This window comes from Psammomys obesus, unplaced genomic scaffold (assembly GCF_907164565.1).
Source record: "Psammomys obesus unplaced genomic scaffold, mPsaObe1.curated_primary_1811, whole genome shotgun sequence".
Classification (NCBI taxonomy): domain Eukaryota; kingdom Metazoa; phylum Chordata; class Mammalia; order Rodentia; family Muridae; genus Psammomys; species Psammomys obesus.
In genome coordinates this window covers 17,860,798-17,882,364 of record NW_026596079.1, presented here as the reverse complement: position 1 = coordinate 17,882,364, position 21,567 = coordinate 17,860,798, and the positions used below count along the sequence as shown (strand labels likewise).

The 21,567-nt window shown below is 47.0% G+C and overlaps 1 protein-coding gene across 9 annotated transcripts in view; it reads right to left on the bottom strand.

The window, feature by feature from the left end:
• The window catches only part of Mtss1 (MTSS I-BAR domain containing 1), a 141,998-nt gene that overhangs the window by 16,688 nt on the left and 103,743 nt on the right, over nucleotides 1-21,567 (bottom strand). For all 9 annotated transcript variants that reach the window (XM_055626725.1, XM_055626728.1, XM_055626731.1 and 6 more), the window contains exons 4-6: nucleotides 13,573-13,657; nucleotides 12,171-12,262; nucleotides 8,968-9,042 (exon numbers count right to left, since the gene is read on the bottom strand). In XM_055626725.1, coding sequence (XP_055482700.1) covers nucleotides 8,968-9,042; nucleotides 12,171-12,262; nucleotides 13,573-13,657 — 252 coding nt within the window. The remainder of the gene's footprint in view (nucleotides 1-8,967; nucleotides 9,043-12,170; nucleotides 12,263-13,572; nucleotides 13,658-21,567) is intronic.

Below are 21,567 nucleotides of genomic sequence, written 5' to 3'. Positions count from 1 at the left end.
AAGACTGGTTGTAGCACCTCCCTTTACATGCCTAAGTCCCTCAGTCTCTAACTGAAATGATCAGACCCGCATTCTCCCATGCACTTTAAATCACCTCTAGATTACACGTCATACCTACGCAAAGTACATGCTACAGCAACAGTTAGTACATACAGTGCTTTGAGTAGTTATGGCCCCTGTAAACCATGTGTTTGAATGTCTGGCTCATGGGCAGGGGCACTATTAGAAAGTGTGTCACTGTGGGGAGGGGCTTGAGGTCGCCTATGCTCAAGCTCCCCCAGTATGGGACACAGTCTCCTCCTGCTGATTGAAGATCAAGATGTAGCGCTTCCCCTCGTCTGGCCCGTGTCTGCCTGCCTGCTGCCAGGCTGATAATGGACTAAACCTCTAAGTTAAATGTTGTCCTTTATAAAACCTGCTGTGGTCATGGTGTATTTTCACAGCAATGGAAGTGACGAGTCTGCAGATGCTCAGTACAGGTACAATCTTAGAAACATTTCAACTGTGCGCTGACTTGGAATCCGCAAGTCCAGAGGGCTGATCTGCAAAACTCCCAGCACTTCCCCCTGGCAGCGTCCCTGAAAGAGGGCACACGCTTCCTTAATTGAGCCTAGGCAAGGATGGTGGGTTGGTTGGTTGGTTATTTGAGATTTGTTTATTTATTTTGTACGTATGGGTGTTCTGTCCACATGCATGTCTGTGTACCACTCACATGTAGTCCCTGCAGAGGCCAGAAGAGGACATCAGAACTCCTGGAACTGGAGTCACAGAAGGCTGTGGGCTTTGTGGGTGCTGGAAACGGAATTTGAGGCTTCTGGAAGAGGAACCAGTGCTCTTAACTGCACTGTTGTTTTGTTGTTGTTGTTGTTGTTTTGTTTGTTTTTTCCCCAGTCCCAAAGCACTGACCATTCTTGCTCCCACACAAACTCTAGCCCCTTGCCTGACCTCTGCTCCCTCCATGCTGGCCTCCACCATGATCTCTGAAATGGAGCTTCTACAGAGTTCTATAGCCACACTTGAGCTTTCCCAGAAGCTCCTGAGCTGCTTTCCCAGGGCAAATATTACCACACTCCCTCAGCAGCTCCCACTGCTCCCAGGAAAAGTCCAACATCAAAAGTTCAAGACCCTTAACAAAGCCTACCCTGCAAAGCATGCAAGGGTCACTGCTGTCCACTCACAAGCTCAGCTTCTCCTGCCTCTCCCTGCTTTTCCCAGCATTGGGGACTGTTCATCTTCACATATGAACCTCCTCCTCCATGCCTGCTTAACCTAGCTAATCTCCCATCTTTGGGGCAGCTCTGTCCCCAACCAGGGCTCTCCTCCTTGACCTCAGAAGTTCTTTCTCCCTCTCCTTCACTATGAGGCTCTCTTTCAAATTTCCTGTGTTACTAACCTTAGTTATTTATTAACTCAAGCTCAGTCTACCCTGCAGGCAAGAGAACCCTTTGCCAGTACTGTAGTATATCATTTAGCATACTTGCCTGCAAGTCTGCAGATACTCAAATATCTCCAAAGAAATGAGATACTGAAATAATAACTTCATTGAGTTTATTCAAGTGGCTTAACCATCATGCCCTAGATGGCCTAAGAGCCAGGAAATTCTAGAAGCAAGCAGCGGCCAAAATGGATGGCTTGGATGCCTTAGATGGCTCTCCAGACAAAATTCCTGAGCAAAGAACTAACTGCATCTGGCCTTTTCTGTAAAATCTAAGTCATGCAGCCGCACAGCAACCCCCACAGGCCCCAAATCCTCTAGTTTTCAGGTTTTGATGTTACTTGTGCTTGGGAATTCTGAATACCAAGCAAGGAGCCCTTTAGGAGTCCTCTACAGTAAATCATGCTTACTTTCTGCAGAAAGTGCTCCTGGGCCTCCACACTAGAGTAAATGGTGGCACACCGTTATCCTGACACCTCTGCTCCCATGTTTCTAACCCTCAAGAATCAGAAGGTGGCCTGCAACCCACAATGACTAGTGATGGTTCTTTCCTCTCTCTTTCAGTGGTCCAGAAAAATCCTGGTACATCTAACAACTGGTGGCAATGAAATATGGGGTATAAACACTGGCATATGGCACACAAATGATGGAAGAGGATAAATGTTAGAGTGGACATGCAAGGTGACTGGGGATTTACATAGAAAAAAAAAATTCCCCTTTCCTCTCAAAACAGATCCATTCTTCCCTTCCTGTACTAATCATCATCCACTCCCAATGTGCCTAACAGGTTTGATGATTACCAAAAGAAATTGTGCCTAAAAATGAGAAGGAATGCTATATGGAGAACCCACAAAGAATCTGAACAGAATCTAACAGGAATCCCTTCAGCCCACGGACCATTAGATCAAACCCAACTATGTAATGAAACACCAACAAAAACAATTTCTTTCTGAGTCTTCGTATTTTTCATTCTGGTGGTTTCTGCATCACCTAAAATTAATGGCTGCCTTTTTCTTTTACCTGTATTCATGTCACAGGGCACCAACTGGAAAGCTACCTTAATCCTGATCCATCCACCCCACCTCTCAAGTGCTGTAATCATAAGTGTTTGCCACCATGCTGTCCCCCAGAAGGGCATCTAGGCATCACCCATCGTGGCTGACACCTACCAGACACCCATGCACGCCAACCCCAGCTTCTAGCCACAGACTCCCCTGTGCCCACTCGACCGCCTCGTCTTTCTGGAATGAACGCTCACTACTCATCCACCCACCCTTTTTCTCAGCTGCACTTTTATGGGTTTGCTAGGCACTGCCTCCTCCTGGAAGCCCATATTCCTCCTTCTCCATATACACAAGCTGGATTTGCATGGTGCACAATTTTAATCCCAACTCATGAAGCAGAGACAGATGGATCTCTGTGAATTTGAGCCCAGCTTGGGCTACAAAGTGAGTTCCAGGACAGCCAAAGCTCTTACACAGAGACCCTGTCTCAGACAAAAAAGGAGGAAGGGAAGCAGGGAGGGAGGGAGGAGTTGGAGAGAGGATTTGGGTGGAGAGGATCTGGGAGGAGTTGGAGGAGGGGAAGCCATAATCAGATTACACTGTATGGGAGAAGGAATTTTCACTTAAAAACAAACAAACAAAAAACCTGAAGCTGTTTTTTCCCCTTTGTTTATGAAGTGTTGGTGGAAAGGCATTGGAAACACACCCAGGGCCTAGTATATGTTAAGCAAACACTCTACCACTGACCAACACTGAACAACCCCAAGAACTTTTAATTATCAGGAAACTGCTAAAAATGAAGTTTTACATTCCAGTATCCAGTATGCCTTAAACTCATTTGGTCCCTCCTTGTCTCTATGCTTGCAGACACTGTGACTGACACACAGCTCTGTGGCTTTGCCCAGGGACCTAACAAAAGACAAGGAACTAACGAGGGTTGCAGGGACGTCTAGGTGATCTCAGAACACAAAGCCAGAAGGATGTGTGGTTTTTCATTCGTTCCAAACTTACCTCTTATCAATTCAAACAAACAAAATGTTGTTTACCCCATGCACTGATTACATCTGGCTGCAAAGGGTCTTATAAAACCCGACAGTCAATCAAGAGATCCATTTGCCATGATTCAGATGACATGTCCAGAAGAGGTCCCAGAAACTGAAAGCAACTGATGGTTGTCGGGGACTGGGAAGCCAGGGAGAGGGTGGCAGTGACAAGTGACAATGAAAAAAGACGACGTGTCTGCCGGAGTGATAAAACTGTCCTGAAACTAGATAGCGGCCTTGGCTGCACAACACTGAATACACGAAAGCCACTGAAAGATATAAGCTAAAATATTGTTGCATACATTTTTATTATAATAAGCAATATTATTACACTATGGTTGTACCATACTTCCATCTTTCCAAAGCTTAACTAAAGATCTGTTTATTGTATAGTTTCATGGTCACAGTACTGAGACCAGGAAGGGATTATCCTTTTTTAAATTGGGGAATGACTAGCCCAACCACACCACATGTTAAAAAAGAAACAAGACTGTGTCCCCAACAACAGCAGGCCATCCAAGCCCTACCTGTCAAAGGAGACCCACATGGATGGAGCTTGTGGATGACAGAATCCAACGCAAACACTTGTTGGGAGCTTGCAGGACAAAGGGACACTCAGGCAAGGGAGCCACATGGACATGACACATCCCCAAGATGGAATGACAGAAATGAGACTCCAAAGCAGTTTATTCTCATATCACTCACAGTAAGGTTCACATTCAACCAAGAAAATCACCTTGAGAACTGAATTTAAAGATAAGAAGCCTTAGAAATGAAACATTTCACAAACTGCCAAAATAAGGAATATTTCTGTTTTTGTTGTTGCTGTTAAGATGATTGGCTTTAGGAAGAGCTGTATTGTATGTATAGACAAGGGCAGATATTCTGCAAGCTTAAAAGGCCAAATCTGACTTGAGAATGTTTTGAGGTGGTATTTAGTATCACATTTGTTTTGCACATGGAATCAACAATGTGTTCATATCTACTCAAGCATGTACACATGGGTACAGAGATATACTGACTTCTTGTGCAAGGGATGCATTTAAAGCACTTGGCATTTTCTTTCTTCCAGGAACCTAAAACTGACTTATGAAGACACAACAGCTCACAGAATATGATGCTGACAGTGTCAGTGGCCAAATGCCTAAGCAGGGAAATGATTAACACACACACACAATTTCTTTAAAGCTACAGAAAATTAAATACGCACAAGTGATTATTCTGAGCCAGCAGGAAAACGTGGATAGCTAGAGTAGGTCTGAACAGTTAAAAGCCCACAGCGAGGACCACACCGTGACCAGCCACCGGGGATTCGGGATGCAGACTTACCCTGGACATCCACTGGCAGGTGAGGAGGTGCAGGATACACATTTGACACAGAAAGGAAAAGAGAGTCAAATGGGTGTCCGAGCCGCGCCTGCCTAACCTCTTGCTCATGTGTGACAGCCACTGGCTGGCACCCTTAGATGCCTGTGATCAGACCCATGTCTTCAAGAAGCAGCTACACGTTCGAGCTCCCCTTTCCTGCCTGACCAACACTCCTTCCTTCTCTGTCATCCCTCCTTGCCTTCTCACTTGATAAATTCCACCACTAGAGGACAAGAGTTTGCTAAAGAGAGAGAAAAATACAAACGCAGAAGAGGAGAGTTAGGTGCCTTAGCAAGAAAACTTTCAAGTGAGATTTATCCTACCTTGGAGGGTAGGATAACCTACCTCCAGGGTAGAAAACCTGGAGAGTTCTAACATCACAGTGAGACGAAAAAGAAAAAAATTAAGAACCTAAGTTGCACCTGCCCGAGACAGGGTTTCTCTGCGTAGCCTTGGCTGTCCTGGAAAACCTAAATTCTTAATACAATACTAAACATCCGTGCACGTACAAACTCCTACCCGGCAGCATTTATAACCATGGTTTTGTAGATACTGGCAAAAAAAAAAAACAAAAAACAAAAAACAAAAACAAACAAACAAACAAAAAAAAACCAAGAATCACCTATTTGAAAAGCAAACATCAACATTCCAGCTTTCTTTCTCAGGTCAGGTGCCTGACAAACCATGAGTGGTTACAGACAGAAACAGAGGCCTCACCATAACTCAGCCTTTAGTTTCACTTTTATTGTTTCACAGTGCTGAGGACTGAACCCAGGACCTTGTGTATACTAGCCAATTGCACTCCTACTGAGCTACATTCTCAAACTAACTTTTTAATTTTAATTTGATTTTTTTTAAACAACAACAACAAAAAACTGTGCTGTGGATATAGCTGAGCTGCAGAAAACCTGCCTGAATGTGGGTTTGACTTAGAAACACGCACATACACCCCATGCATACATATAAACAATGATAAAACACAAAAGTTAATTAATGAGAACCAAGGATGCTAGTTTCATACAGTAACATGTCAAAAGTAGGGAAGCAGTTTAAAGCACCCTGTGTCTGACTGATCCTGGTCCTCACAGTTAGGGATCCCAAAGACTTGGGCAGGAAGTGTGGTCAACCTACCCAACTCGGAGGTCCAGGCCCCTGACCAGCTCCACATCACCTCTCCAAACTCCCATGGCCTGGTCTTTACTTTTTATGAAAGCTGGCTCTGCCCTATGCCCTTGACCCAGTGCCTAGACCAGAACTTCTCAGAGGTGAGGGTTAAGCCACCTCTCTCTGGTCCCTGACATTGTAAGTGCTTGACAAGCCCGCCTTTGAGAGTGAGAAAGCCTGGTACATTTATCCGTAGCTAGAGCGAGCCCAAGACCATAAAATGATGTGGGAATAAAATCTAGCAGAAGACAAACCACTTAAAAGTGTTCGAGGCAGAAATACTGAAGTACCTTTAGAGTAACAATCACCAAGCTCTATGGAAAAAGGGGAGTTGAATGTAAAAAATGTGGTAAAACGATTCTGTTTGCAGAATAAGAAGTGGGGGACACCGGCTGTTTGCAAGGCACAACCCTGTATGAAGTGTCTGCCTCTGCCAAAGACGAGGCTACTGCCAGGATGCTCTACCTGCACAAAGGCATTTAAAATATTCGGATGGCACATGAGAAAAACAGATCACAGATCAGTCTGAAAAACATGATGGAAAGCTGAAAAGCTCTAGTTAATCAGGACCGACCCCAGATAACTCTTAGATTTCCTCCCACCCTTAAACAACAGCCCTTCCACCCTGTTCTCCAGTCAGGCACCTACTAAGACAGCATCTAAGATCTGGACAGAATGGTGACCACAGAGTCTTCCGGAAGGCTGTACTACCCCCAATCATACAACTCTAAGTCTAAACATATACTTAGCTATTTGGGGCGGGGGGGGGGGGGGGGGAATGATAACGAAATCAAATTTGTGTTTTGATTGTCCTTGAAGTAACTAGAAAATCACCCAGAATATTCTAAGTAGCTGGGCCCACTGGTTCTGAAGATGTGGAGAGGGACACAGTTGGGATTTTAAAGGCAGTCCTTCAGAACCCCCAGCCTCCACTGTCTCAGCCTCAGGCCCAAATGCCCCAAGAAACCCTACCATCTGATGCCAATCATTCCCAAGGCCCAAGGCCAGGTGCATTGTGTTTGGCACAGCCCAGCATCCTGAGTCCTGAATCATCCTCTGTACCTGGATGTGCAGCTCATTAGTGCCCAGGAAGCCTGCACTGGCACCAGGCAGGTCTAATTGCCACAACTTCCTTTAATGGTACACTGTAACCAAGCCATCAGTCTGCACCCAGAGGTTCAAATTCTGCTAATTGGTCAATGCCAGGGACTTTGAATGACAGGCGAAGCCCTCACAGCTCCATGCAGGGCTTAGGTGAACATGAGGCCTCTGACAAGAGAATTCTAAAGAGCTGAGGGAAACAGCTACTTCTCCCCTTATCCTTTCCAATAGGGCTCCCCAAACCTTCTCTAAGCCTGGGCATTGCACCTGGAACACCTCTTCAAGCCATCATCATTCCTATTTCAGAGAGGCCAACATGTCAACCAGGCAGACAGTCTGCTCTCCTGGGGGCCTCAGAGTGACGGAATATGATAGCACCTTCATCCACAACCTCCCCCTGCAGACTCACTAAGCTAATACAGGCTATGAGCCCTGTTGCTTGTCAGATGCTAGCTCCCGGGTGCCCTCAGCAGAGAGAATTTGCAGTTGAGACATAGAAGCCCCGAGACACACATGCCAGACAAACCACCGCATCTACGAAGGACAGAAAATTCGAGTGTCTCTGAAACTGCACTCATCCTGAAATGGGCAAAGGGTGTTTGTGACAATTGAAGGGAAAGGGCCTTTAAAAAAATACCCAAGCTTCTAAAGCTCTGTCTAACAACCTCCCACCACTGCCCTCTACCATCTCACCTCTTGAAATATGTTTTCTTTTCATAGGTTTCATTTTCTTCTCAACACTGTTGAGCAAAGAGGAAATTGGGGCCTGGGTTCTCTCCCTATAGAGGTTGCCTTGAAACAACCTTTAAACCCCCTAATCTACCAGAAGACCCCACTCTTATCAGTTGAGATACAACAACAATAACAAAAGGGTGGTGATAGGGAAACAAGAATTGCTGCTTTCTGCTACTCAAGAAACAGTTCCCATACTTTAGACTCTGGGAAACATTACAAGTGCTTGCAATGTAGATAGAGCTAGACCTTTCCTCTTCCCAGCCAACCTGCAGAGGCAAAGATGGCTCCTGAATGTGACAAATTCATTGGCTGATGAACTGGAGACAAGGGTCTGGCTTCCCTTGGTGGTGAGTCCTTTCACCCCACACTCATAAATAAGAGTTAAAAAAAAAAATCCCCTAGACAGCAAAGACTCGGTCTCTAGGCTGCCACTGCAGCCGCTGCTCATGCACTCAGAAGCCCTAATAAAAGATTACAGAGGTTATGGGCTGTGAAAGCTGGGAGAAAAGGTGAACATCGTTTCTGTAATAATTACTACAGAGCATTTGCATAAAGGCTCCTCCGCACTATCTCCGGGCTTCCAAGCACTTTTCTTTTACTATGATCATAAAGCATGGTAGGCAAGAAACTGCCTGACTCTGAAGGCAGAGGTGGGGAAAGGACAGAGACGACCTGGCATGAGCTTAGTACTCATCCATGTCTTGCACTTTAAGAACTATAGTGCAGGGACTAAAGAGATAGCTCCAAGTTAATGAAGAGCACTGGCTGCTCTTCCAAAGGAACTGAGTTCAATTCCCAGCACTGACATGGAAGCTCACAGCTGTCTACAGTTCCAGGGGATCTAATGCCCTCTTCTGGTCTCCATGGGGACTATGCACACACATGGTGCACAGACATACATGAAGGGAAACCACCAATACACATAAAAAAAATAAAGTACTAAAAAAAGAGAACTTTATTCCAGGTGGGTGGGGCTTGGGCCCCCCTCCCCACCCTTCTCCAGGCACACGCTATCTAATGAGGCCTATGAATCACACACCTTCTGGCTCAGGCTCACACAGTAGCACACTTCCGATGGCTCTCAAAGTCACAATACCATCGCAGACTTTTCAGTTACCTTTTTTTGCCTTCTTCTGCAGTTTCAACGTGTCAGAGGACTTCTTTTTTATCTCTTGGCGAGCTTTCTTATATTCTAAGAGAAAACAGAATATTGAATCATTTTATGACTCTGTTCAGTCTTTATCCTAGAAAGCATAATCTCAGACACACAGTAAACAGCTATCTCCAAATACACAATGATAAAAGTCACAGTGACATTTTATGACAAAGGAGCTGTTTACATGACAAACAAGAAAAAAAACACCTCAGCCTTTCCCTATCCTGCCTACACCAGGAAAAGATGCCATTGGGAATTGTTTTAATTAAACACACATATACACACACTATGTCTGTTAGAATTCAGGGATGTTACCTACTTTCTCAATGTTCTTGAGATCCTGAGATGCATTTGCTGAAGGCATAAACAAGCCAGGGTCAGAACAGTTTTCCTAAAGCCCAGTTCTGTCTGAGCCCACTTGCATGTCTGAGCACACATGCATGGCTGGGGAGATGTCTCAGTGGATAAGGTGCTTGCTGTGTAAGCATGAAGACCTGAGTTTTAGTCCTTGGCACCCACAAAAAGTAAAAAGCCAGGTGTGACCACAAGCACCTGTAACCCAGGGAGGCTGGGAGGAAACAGGTGGATCCCTGGAGCTCACTGACCACCAGCCTAGCCGAAACGGCAAACTCCACTACAGTGAAAAGAACCTTTCTCCAAAAATAAATGGAAAGCTGTTGAGGAAGACACCTGACATTGAACTCTGATCTCCTTTCTCCAAAAATAAATGGAAAGCTGTTGAGGAAGACACCTGACATTGAACTCTGGTCTTCATAGGTGCACCCATGGACATTCATGCACACGCACGCACGAGCGCGCTCACACACACACACACACACACACACACACACGCGCGCGCGCGCGCACACACACACACTTCCTGCAAATCTTCTTGGTGGAGCAGGAAGCCCATGCAGGTGGCCCAGATGGAGGTTGAGGTGGGGTGATCTACTTTGGGTGGCTTCCTGTACAGTTCTGAGTCTCTCACATCTGCATTGCCTCTCTGAATGGCTTTCTCACTGTTTAGCTCACCTCCCCACTGCCCTACACTGACGGCAATGAGACAGGGTACACCCTGTTTTCTAATTCCTCAACCTGCTTGTGCTCACCTACACCACGATGGAACTGGATTCCCCATGCCCCAGTCTGCACCTCCCTGAAATGTCCATGTTGCCAAGGACACTGATGGTGCCCTGTTCTCTTCCACACCCTGAGATGCAGGGTGCGAGTGGCATCCATGGCCACTGATGGTGAAGTGAAGGACATACTGTCTCACCACACCTAGAGGGGCTGGCATTCCGAGCCCCTGAGGCCTGTCCAGACAGAGGCCATCTGGAACATAGGCAGACACTGATAAAGGGCCTAAATTTGTCCTCGGACATAAACTGTCTCCATTTCATTGGGAGTGTTAAGAAAAAAGGAACTGAGCAGTGTTTCTCTGCGTGTACTTTGGATGGGCAGGAAGCAGAATGCTGGGGGTCAATCAAGGGACTTCGCCTTACTGTACAGCACAGGTCAAGGAAAACTCTTCGCTATTTCTCCCCATGATGGGGCTCAGAAAAATCACTTGCAGACAAGCTTCACACCTCACTATTCATGTCTCTTTCATGGTTAGCACTGCTGTGCACTTAGTGAACGAGGCAGATGTAAACCATGAATCCTCTCTCCATCTAAAGGTAACATGCACATTTTTCTATTTTCTTTCGCCAAGTGAAGCTGTGGCTGGACACGTGTGAACCTCAAGAGATAGACAGCCGAGGACCTGATTAACAAGCAGTGGGAAAATAAGTCCTAAAAATTTGCCCATGTCCTTGACTGAAAAGCTGAACACTTAAGTATTGTTTCAAATACAGGCGCTGGACCACAGACTAGAAACATGGTTCAGCAAATAAAAGATCAGCTGCTCTTTCCAGGGGACCCAGGCTGAATTCCCAGCACCCGCACGGTGGCTCACAACTTGAACTCCTCAGTGCATGCAGCCTTCGTGTGATTCTACAGCATTCTTTTGTGGAAACGCCCCACTGAAGTTCGCCAATGGTCTTCATAACATGGCTCCTGGCAAAAAGAAGCACGTGCCTACTAATGCCTGTCATTAGCTGTGGAGGACATGTACCTAAAGACACTGAGATGGATCTATGTATTCTGTGGCGTCAGTGAGTGCACTGACACGGGACACGGGGGACTCAATCACTCTGGGTGCCTAAACGCCTCGAGGGATGAATGATCTTCGTGGATTCAAGTCCCCAGTGATTATAGACAGCTCCGGGCCATGTGGAATAATCTTCATTGTGAAGCCTAAAGCAAGCAAAATCAACCATCCCTGGGACCAGACAGCAGCCGCCTTAGGGGCCACCTTGCATGGCGTGTCCACCCTCCCTGCACACAGGCTGTCTTTGCTGTAACCTTCACCGTGCCGTGTCTTGTCATAGGGCTCCTTGATTGCTGTGTGAGTAGACACCACACCCATCTTTCTACACATCCCACAGCACCCAGCAAGTAAAGAACCTCAGAATTAGCCATCTGCGGTGGCACCTGGAAAGCTGAGGCAGGAGAACCATTTGAGCTAGGGAGTTTAAGAGCTGCCTAGGCAATGTAGAAAGACTGCATCTCCAAACTAATCCACCAATGAACCACTGGTCTAAACAAAGGGACAAGGCCTTACTACGCCACTGGCCCGTGTGACGGGACTATAACACACCATCACTTTGAGAGTTATCAGCGTTCTTGCCTCCACAGATAGCGCCTACCTCCCTCTCATACCATCAAGAACCCCGATGACCGACCAAAGAAGTCTACAATTAGCCAGCGCAATTCATAACGAAAATGGCCAGTGAAGGCAGGAGACCCTAGGTTTGTTCATGTCCTGAGCATCCAGGCCTTCAAAATGTTCTGAAGTGCCTTAAGGACACGTTTGGCGCTGAACCCACTACTACAATTCAAGTTAAATCCAGTGACGAGAAACCAGAGCAGCCAGACCAGGTTTTCCATGCCAAACAGCACTCAGTCTCGCAGTGGGAACACTTGGAGCCCTCCCCCCTGAAACTGAAATGCCTACAGGACAGGAGGGCCAGAGAGGGCTCTGAGCTGTTTTGGTGACAGGAGAAACCCAGCGGTGCCAGGCCTATAGCACCTGCCACAGCAACACTCCAGGCCTCTTGCTGTACCTTTCGCATGGTCTTTGTCCAGCTGGTTGGCCACTTTCTTCCACTCTTCCATCTGCTCTTGCAGTGGGTTTATCAGGCAATCAATCAAAGCACTTTTGCCGGAAGATAAAGAAAAGGAGAGATTAAACAGGTGCTTGCTGTTTAATGCACACTGGGCTGTGGGAGTGGCAGCACTCGTCTGTTGTCAATTCCAGCACTTCAGGGATGAAACAGAAGGATCTGAAGTTTGAGGCCAGCTTGACCTACACGGCAAGACGCCCCAAAGGATTTACACTTAGTGTTCAAGACATACTTAAATCATGTCCCTGAAGCAAGTAACGGCAGCATAATGAACCCCATTGCCTGAAGTCCCAGCTTCAGCATGACCCCGCTGAGTACTTTAGATGATGATTAAGGAGCTATAAATGTTAGCTGGGTGACGACTCACGCCTTTACACCGTTAATCCCAGCAACTGAGAAGCAGAGGCAGGTGGAGCTCTGTGAGTTCCATGCCAACCTGGTCCACCCAGGAAGTTCTAGGCTAGCCAGAGATATCTAGTGAGACCCTGTCTCAAAAATGCCAATTAAAAGAAAATACAGAAACAACCACCAAACATGGTGTACATGTACCTGGCTGAAGTGACCTCTTTCCTCATTTACTCTGTTTATCTTCCAGCCCACATTAAAAGCGAGGCTGCAGAAACCTGGGGTCATCCTTCTGGCCACACAATGCAAAGCACCAAGAGGCAGAGCCACCAGAGCTTAACTTTGTGCCTTCTAAAATTCAGGGGGTGGGGAAAGCATTAATACCTTTTTACCGGGCCCAGGGTGCTGACAGGCACTCGGGTCCCCAAGGTCATGAAGACACAGAAACAGAACTGACTGGACCTGGATAAAGACGGGAGAGAGCGGGAACAGTCTCGAGCTGCCCTTGACAGTTTCTAATCGATGGAGGGCAAGAGACCTCTGGGTACGTGTGTACTCTGTGCAGCCCCTCCGAGAGGACAGCAGGACAGTTATGCCGATGTGCCGGTGACACACACGCATCTGTGTGTGACCGGTGACTTCAAGTCCCTGGGCCGGCCATTGCTATTTCACCCTCCTCCAGGTGCCTGATTACTGGAAGTAAAGAGGGCTCTGAGGGACCACTCCCTCTTGGTGGGCCTGGGGGACAGGACAGAGGGGCAGGCATATCTCACTCCTTCCAAGAGGCTCCTGAGGGGAGGGGGCCTCAGCAGGGCACACCATCTCCACAACCGGTGGGCGGTAGGGAGAACCGTGGGGAGGCCCCATGGGTGATCTGAAGGCAAGTGCAGGCTCGTGAGGGCAGGCGCTGGTTCTCCACTGTAACCACAGCGCTAGGCCATCCCTAGCATACAGCAGCTAACTACCCTCAGGAGTCGGGGTAAAGGGAGCTCCTCACCTGGAGAACTGCCTCAGCTTGGCCTCGATGCTTCTGTGCCGCATGCACATTCGGGTGAGTGCTGAGCCAATCTCCCGGGTTCCACCTGGAAGAGCAAAGAAGGTCCGTTTGAGGGGCAGGGGACCAGCAGGAATCCAGGACCAAATGCAAGCCAGGTCTCATCACACGGTCGTAGAACCTAAACCACTCCTTTCAGAACTTCTCACTGCTCGTGGGCACATATACAAACACACATATGGAAATCTATGTGATGCGGCATGTTTGCACAGCACCAAAACTAAGGTTACTCTTACTGTAATCTTATGTAATGTTTTCTATCCTAAGTTTCCCTGCTCATTTTGTACTACTGGTTATGAGTCAGAAATCAAGTGACCTGAATTCAATGTATGGTAGAGGGAAAGAAAGAAAGAAAGGACTCCTGAGATTGTTCACACACACACACACTTTTTTTTTTTTTCTGGGTATGTGTAATTGTGCATTAAAACTGCAGCCAAATGAAGTCATGGAATATTTCTTAATTGGACACTGGTGACCGAGATCTTGGAGTTCAGCAAACGTGGGAGGAAGCTAAAGCATGGTTTGATTTTCCCAAGATTCGTTCCTTCCCTTCAGGTGCACCCTTCCTAAGGAAGGGTAGTTTTGAAGTTCTTCTGTTCCTCCCCACTTCTGGAGAAATTCTCGAGTATCTACTGGGATGTGTGGAGAACAACTGCAACCTCAGATCAGCACTGTATAAGGACCCTGGAAGGCACAGCCAAAAATGGCAGGGAAACACAGACATGCAGCTTGTGAAGCTGGGGAAAGTGTCAACTAAAACACCATTTTCTAGCCAACAAAACCTCTGAGAGAAAGCCCCAGGAATTTATGGCAGGTTTAACCAAGTCACCGGGGGCGGGGGGAGAATCCCTCTTACGAAAACACAAGACATTATATGTGTCACATGTTGTTTTGTGCTCTCTATAGAAATGTGTGTCTGCTCACTCAGTCCCCCCTTGCTTTCCATCTTATTCTGCAAGCTTCGAGCTCTCTACAAGCAAATACAATAAAAGAGTGGTTACCAAATAACAATGGTTCAGCTGGGCATGGTGGCACAAGCCATTTCCTCCCAGCACTCAGGAGGAAGGGGAAAGTGGTCCGCTCTGAGTTCAAAGCCAGCTGGAGCTAGCCCTACCTAAATGAATAAACGAACAAATGAACAAGTAAACAAATGGGTAGCATTCCCACTTGCAGATCCTGTGAGCTGCAGGACAGCCTGGTCTACACAGCAAGCTTTGACCCTGCGGAGCCACACAGTGAGACCCTATCTTAAAAATTTTAGTATTTCTATAATGTAACCACAAGGCTGGCTCGGCATCTACATGGTGCCTTTGGGGGCTGAGCATGTGGGTCAGTTGGACAAGTGCTTGCCTAGCGCGTGATAAAACCTTTGGGCACCATGGAACTGCCACGGTGACGCACACCAATAATCCTAGCACTCCAGAGATGGAGGCTGGGGATCAAAAATTCAGAGTCGCTTTCAACCACACAGCAAGTTCAAGGCCAGCAGCGGATATATGTGATACATCTTCATCACCCCTCTCACAACACTTCCCAAAAAACCCCTGCCAGTCTTCAGTGTTTTGCTTTCCCAGGCCTCACCATTAGAGGGCGCAATTCTCACATGCTCCACCCGTCCTCCCATCAGGTTTTTGGGATTTTTGTTGTTGTTGCTTGTGAACAAAGGTGAGGAATAAGGAACTCTTCATGCCCAGGAAAAGATCTCTCTCTCTCTCTCTCTCTCTCTCTCTCTCTCTCTCTCTCTCTCCCCCCCCCCGCCTTCATTTTATTGAAGGTACTTACTAGCACAGTCACACAAGGATACTGGCCCACTTGCTGCTGCAAGGAAGACTAAGACTTCCCTGGAGGAGAACCAGTAGCAGCTATCAAGGAACACCCTAAAAATAACACAGCCTCTTTGACCCAGCAGCTCTAATACTGAGAACTTAACCTGAGGAAATAATTAAGAAAAATGGCGATTCCTTGCCTCTGAGGACAATGATTGAAATGTTTACAACATCAAAAAATCCGATTATAATTATCTAGTTAAATGAACCATAGGGCACAGTTATTTAAAAAACAGAATTATGTGTCACTTGGGTGCTGCTTAGAATTTCTAAGTACTAGCCTAAGTAGTTTTCACATATTAAATCACTCAAGTCTCACAACAGTCTCAGGTGTGTTGATAATGTTGGCCTGTTTCACAGACAGAAGTACTTCAAGCAGTCTTTCCAAGGTTACAAGACTAGTAAATAACAATCTTCAAGGCTTGTGCATTCAGCCATAGTCAGCTACGTGCACTTTATACAGACAAAAATGATGGGAGAAGCAGAGGCAGAGGAAGCCCAATGTCCTCAGATCCCACCGGCATTGGTGGTAAGGCTTTGTTCAACCAGCTCTCAAAGTTTGGCTCTTGAGTCTGGGACCATGGTTGGCACCTGTCCTGGCAGAGCCAGTACTGAGAACTGGGTGATGGGCTACCCTACCCAGGGCTAACCTACGCTCCACTCCATTTTTTCTGTCTTATTATTTCAGTGCCTTCCCGTTATTTTTCATAGATTTATGTCATCCCCACAGCTTCCGGAAGCGGCCGAGCTATGTAGAGGCGGGTGCCGAGCAGTTTCTGGACTTGATGCCTGCGCCCACCACCGTGCCTCGGCACAGGAACCCAAGAGAGGACAGGAAGTGAAGCAACATAAAGAACACTTCCTACCAGCACTCTCTCTCTCTACCTGGCACAGGGGCAGGAGGCAGATGACACTCCTGGTGAACCCCAGAAGCCAGTGTTGCTGATCCCGGCTTTATGCGTCACCCTAAAAATAGATCTATCTGTTTAGGTGTTTAGCAACAGCTGATGGTTTCCTGACCTTTGCTAGGATAAAAAAAAAAAAAAACCTCAGCAGGTTTGAGTTTGAATTGGAGGAAACTGGCTGGAGCTACAGAGACAGAGAAGACAACTGGAAGTGGCCCAACTGACAATGGGAGTTATTTATGGAATCACAAAAGGGTGGTTTAGGCACCTGGCCACCTGCAAGGGTGGACAAGACCTTACTCCTTGAATGAGGGATTATTTATAATTAAAGGCTCTTTTTCCCTTTATTCCTAGGGACACGTCTGTATACACAAGAGACTGGCATCAGCTAGCTTCCTCAATTTCTCTGCAGTGTTGTTTTTTTAATTAATTAATTTATTTATTATTAATTAATTTATTTTCTGAGAGGAGGTCTCTCACTGAACCAGGAGCTCACCCATTTGGCTAAACTGGCTGGTCAGCGAGCCGCCAGGGAACCTCCCACCTTCCTGTCCTCAGAGTTGGGATTGCAGGCATGTGCCACCATATCCATTTTGACATGGGTTCTGGGGGCTGAACTCGGGTCCACGCTTGCATGGCAAGCACTTCACTGGCTTAATGAATATACTTTTATTACAAAAATTTTGAAATTAAACATGAGATGGTTAATCTTTACAAAGGGTCTATATGAACTGGGTGGTTAAGAGCACTGTCTGCTCTTCCAGAGGTCCTAAGTTCAATTCCTGCAACCACATCGTTGCTCACAACCATCTATAGTGTGATCTGATGCTCTCTTCTGGCATGCAGGTGTACATGCAAATAGAGCACTCATATACATAAAATAAAGAAATCTTTTTTTTTTTTTTTTAAGGCCTAAATACTCTGGGGTCAAACTGAAGATACTAGTTTGCCACAATGTAACAAGTTAAGTTTCTTCCAACAAAGATTTATATCCTCCTATGGTTCTGGGGGTTAGAAGTCCACAGGGGTCTCACTGGGCTAGCCTCAGATGCCAGCAGAGTTATGTTCCCTCTGAAGACCCACTTCCTGCCCTCACCACCTTCTCAAGGCTGCCTGTCTGTGTTCTTGGAGTCACCAGGCCTCTTCCCCCACCTTTAGAGGCAGAGGTGAGACAAGGGCATCTGTGAACCTCTGCTTCTGGCCTTGAGTCTTTTCCCTCTGACTCTATTTCGCCTCCTTCTTTCTTACAGGAAGCCTTGTCATTATGTTGGGCCAACTTACAACAGGACAACCTCCCTGTCACAAAACCCTTAATGGAATCACACCTGCAGACAGCCATTTTTCCAACACGGCTTGGAACATATTCACAGGTCCTGGGGATTTGGGCACGGACATCGTTAGAATGGATTATTATACCTATCAAAGATGGGTAGGAGTTGTTAATATGGAGCACATGGAAGGTGCATGTTTGAGTCCCCACAGTGGACTCAGCGCTTAAATGATGTAAGTCCTTTCTTCTCAGTAATGGCCAGCTCAAGGATGAGAAAGAAACACAGAGATAAAGGGCACTGACTGCAAAGGCTGTCAGGAGACCTACCAAAGAAACCTGTAAGACACGAACAAGGACACAGACTTTCTAGCCACTGCAGTATACAGCGTAGCTCTGGGTATGCTTGTCTTGGAGTGAGACTCATCCTGCCTACAGAAGTCAGGAAAAATACCCAAGTCTTTAGCAACTTCTCTAGCCAGGTAGAGGCTGAGCCCGCCCTCCTTCTGAACTTCGGCATAAGTATCTTTATTTGTAAAGCCACTTTGATTTGGCTCCCTGTCTTGAAATGAGGGAATGGAGCAAAGTCTGTAAAGCATCTTATGGCTCAAATCTCAGTTCTTTCTATGTGGCACATGGAGCCTTCTCCCCTAACAGGCAAATACAGAATATATTCAAACGGTACAAAGTGAGCCAATGATGATGAACAACAGGGGAAAAAAAAAAATCAAGAACACAAACGTCTCTGGACTATGGAAGAGTTACTGTTTTACACATGAAGACTTACGAACCCCACAAGTGCTCACTAAATATTAGCTTCCTCCAGCTGTGTAACAAAGGGCACCAAGGCTGCTGGCTTCCAACAACCAAAATGCACTCCTCACAGCGTGGGCGGTAAAGTCTGAGCTCAAGGTACTGGCGGGGCCAAGCTCTCTCTCTGCAGCCTAACACCCACAAGGGAAAGCTCTTCTGTGCCTCTTTCTTGCTTCTGGTGGCTCTGGTGGCTCTAGTATGTGTTCCCTCTGAAGACCCATTTCCTGCCCTCACCACCTTCTCAAGGCTGCCTTGTTCCTTGACTCACCCAGGCCTCTTCCCCCATCTTCAGAGCCAGAGGCAAGATGAGGGATGACAGTAGTTACTCCAAGTCTCTGCCTCTGGAGACACACGGCCCTGCTCCTCGGTCTTTCGACCCTGTAAGCCATCTGTAAAGTGCCGCGCCCCTTCTCTCCTTTTAACACAGCCAGTGTTACCAGACAAGGGCTCATCCTGACGATCCGATGCTGCCTCAGTTATATCTGCTTTGACTCAATGTCCAAAAACACCCCCCCCCCATTCATGCTCAGTGGTGATCAAGAACTTCAGCACATTTGGGGGGACCTGAAGCAACCCGGAACCAGGATCTACCCTAGAGAAAAGGTTGAAGAGATGCCAAGGCGACTAAAGAGAAGACTTAGCTCTTACAAGCTCATACTGGGGTTATGCAGAAAATAGTACAAGGCGGGAAAGAGAACATGAAAGAAACAGCTGAGTCTTATGAGGAATGTGGCATGGAGACTAGGGAAGCAGGAGATGAGAGAAGAAAGAGTACTGGGTATGAGCAAATTGTACCCAAGGCCAAGTCCAGATGAAAGCCATCACTGTGCAGAGTCAACGGAAGTGAACTACAAACTGGAACCGGCTCCTTCAAAAAGTGGGTGCTATACAAGCATGAGGACCTGAGTTTGATCCCCAGAATCAATGTCAAAAGTGATGCACGCCTGTAATCCCAGGGTTGGGGAGGCAGAGACAAGGTTCTGAAGGTCAGTGACTAGCCAGTTGAGGCAAACAATGAACACCAGACCCTATCTGGTGTTAATTAATTGGAGACCCTATCTCCAATTAATTAATTAACTAGTTAATTAATTAGTATAAAGAAGGATTGATCTCTAGCCTCCACAGTTTTACAAATATGTATACCCACACATACACACAGTATACCAGGGCACATTCACACAAATACACATTCACATACCCACATTCATACTCTCTCTTCTATCTCTCTCATGCACACACACACACCACACTAGACCAGGACACACTTGCAGCATCCCTAAGAGGAAGACCCTTTCATCGCACCTCAGCAGGGCTTGCTAATAGGCCTACACAGCAGCTACCCAGAACAGCCAAGCTGCACACCCTGCTTTGTTTGACTGATATTAGAAGGCTTCTCCAGGCTATGACAAGCTGCAGACATCCCCAGCTGAGGACAAAGAGGAGCATTTAACATCACAGACAGAATACAAATTGTTTATGACTACTTCACAGAGGGTGGGAAGGAAACGGAGAGGGCAAAGGCCATGGAGCCAGTGTTCTTTCCTGCAAACAGTAGCCCACATGGCTACGGCCACTAAAAAGGTGGTGTCCATCAAGTGGCATTGTCACACCCCTCCACAGTGCCTCATTTGCAGGCGCCTCCATCTCCCAGCACAGCAGGGCTGCAGGGGCAGGAGGCCTGGGCCTGCAGTGTGGGCAGGTGGCCGGTGAGGACTGAAAGCTGTTTTGTCAGGCTGGATTCTGCAGTGGGGCAGGAAGGAGCAGGGGGATAGAAAGCATTAGAAACTGCTCTGGCCAGAGCGTGAGGGCACAGTAAGTGACTGTGTCTTGGCTGTCCTGCCAGAGGCTCATGCTGTTGGAAGGCTAATTAGGAGCCTGCTAGACAGGAGAACAGTGTCTGCAACCTCCCAGGGGCAGGGCTCAGGACAAGGCAGTTCTGCAGGGCGCAATCTTTCCCCCTCCAGCACTGTTCAGAACAGTCTCCCATCCCCTGTAGCCTATGCTGGACTCACGCTTGCTTAAGTATCAAAGATGATCTCCTAATCCATTTGCATCCACTTCCCAAATGCTGGGATTACAGGTGTGTGTGAATACACTCAATTTGGGAACCACACTCAGAGCCTGCCAATGTATTAGGCATCTCCAGTTCTAAATGGTCATTTTAATGCCCTGGGCATCAGGGGTGTTTCATAGCATACTGGCCCTCTCCATGAGATGCCTGCAGCATTTGTCTGCCTCCTCCATGACAACCAGAAATGTCCCTCTCACAATCTCTCATCACCAAAGCCATGGATGAAAGTAGCCTCGCCAGCTTCAAAAGCACGGACGTGACAGGCAACTTTCATTCTGTAATGAAACAAACAATCCATTCGCCATCAAAGAAACATTAACTTAAAAACACATGCTGAAACCCCGGCTCAGATGTAGCCCACAGACTCAGTCTCCAAGTGGGGTCCCTAGTAAAGGGGGCAGGGACTTTCTCTAACATGAACTCAGTGGCCGGCTCTCTCATCACCTCCCTCTGGGTGTGCAGCCTTGCCAGCCCACAGAGGAAGGCATTACAGCCAGTCCTGATGAGACCTGATAGGCTAGGGTCACACGGAAGGAGAGGAGGATCTCCCCATCAGTGGACTAGGGGAGAGGTATAGGGGAAGATGGAGGGAGGGGCTGACTGGGAGGAGATAAGGGGACCACAGCCAAGATACAAATTAAATAAATTGTAATAAACGATTAATAATAAATTTAAAAAAACACACATGCTGGTATTCTCTACTGCTTATGTGCAAGACAAAATATTGGGAAAAGCCAAATAATTGTGAAAGAGACATAGGAGTCCATGGTGAGCTGGATCTAAGTTAACAGAGACCCACCTCCCATGAAACTGGAAAAGGTCTATTGTAGGACCCAAAAACTTGGAGCAGGAGGGGGATAAGAAACAGATTCCACCCAGGTGGTGGTGGTTCATGCTTTTAATCCCCTGGAAGGCAGAGGCAGGTGGATCTCTGTGAGTTCACTACAGAGTGAGTTCCAGGACAACCAGAGCTAAACTATGTCTCAAAAAAAACCCAAACAAACAGAAAAAAAAAAAGAAGGAAGGAAGGAAGGAAGGAAGGAAGGAAGGAAGGAA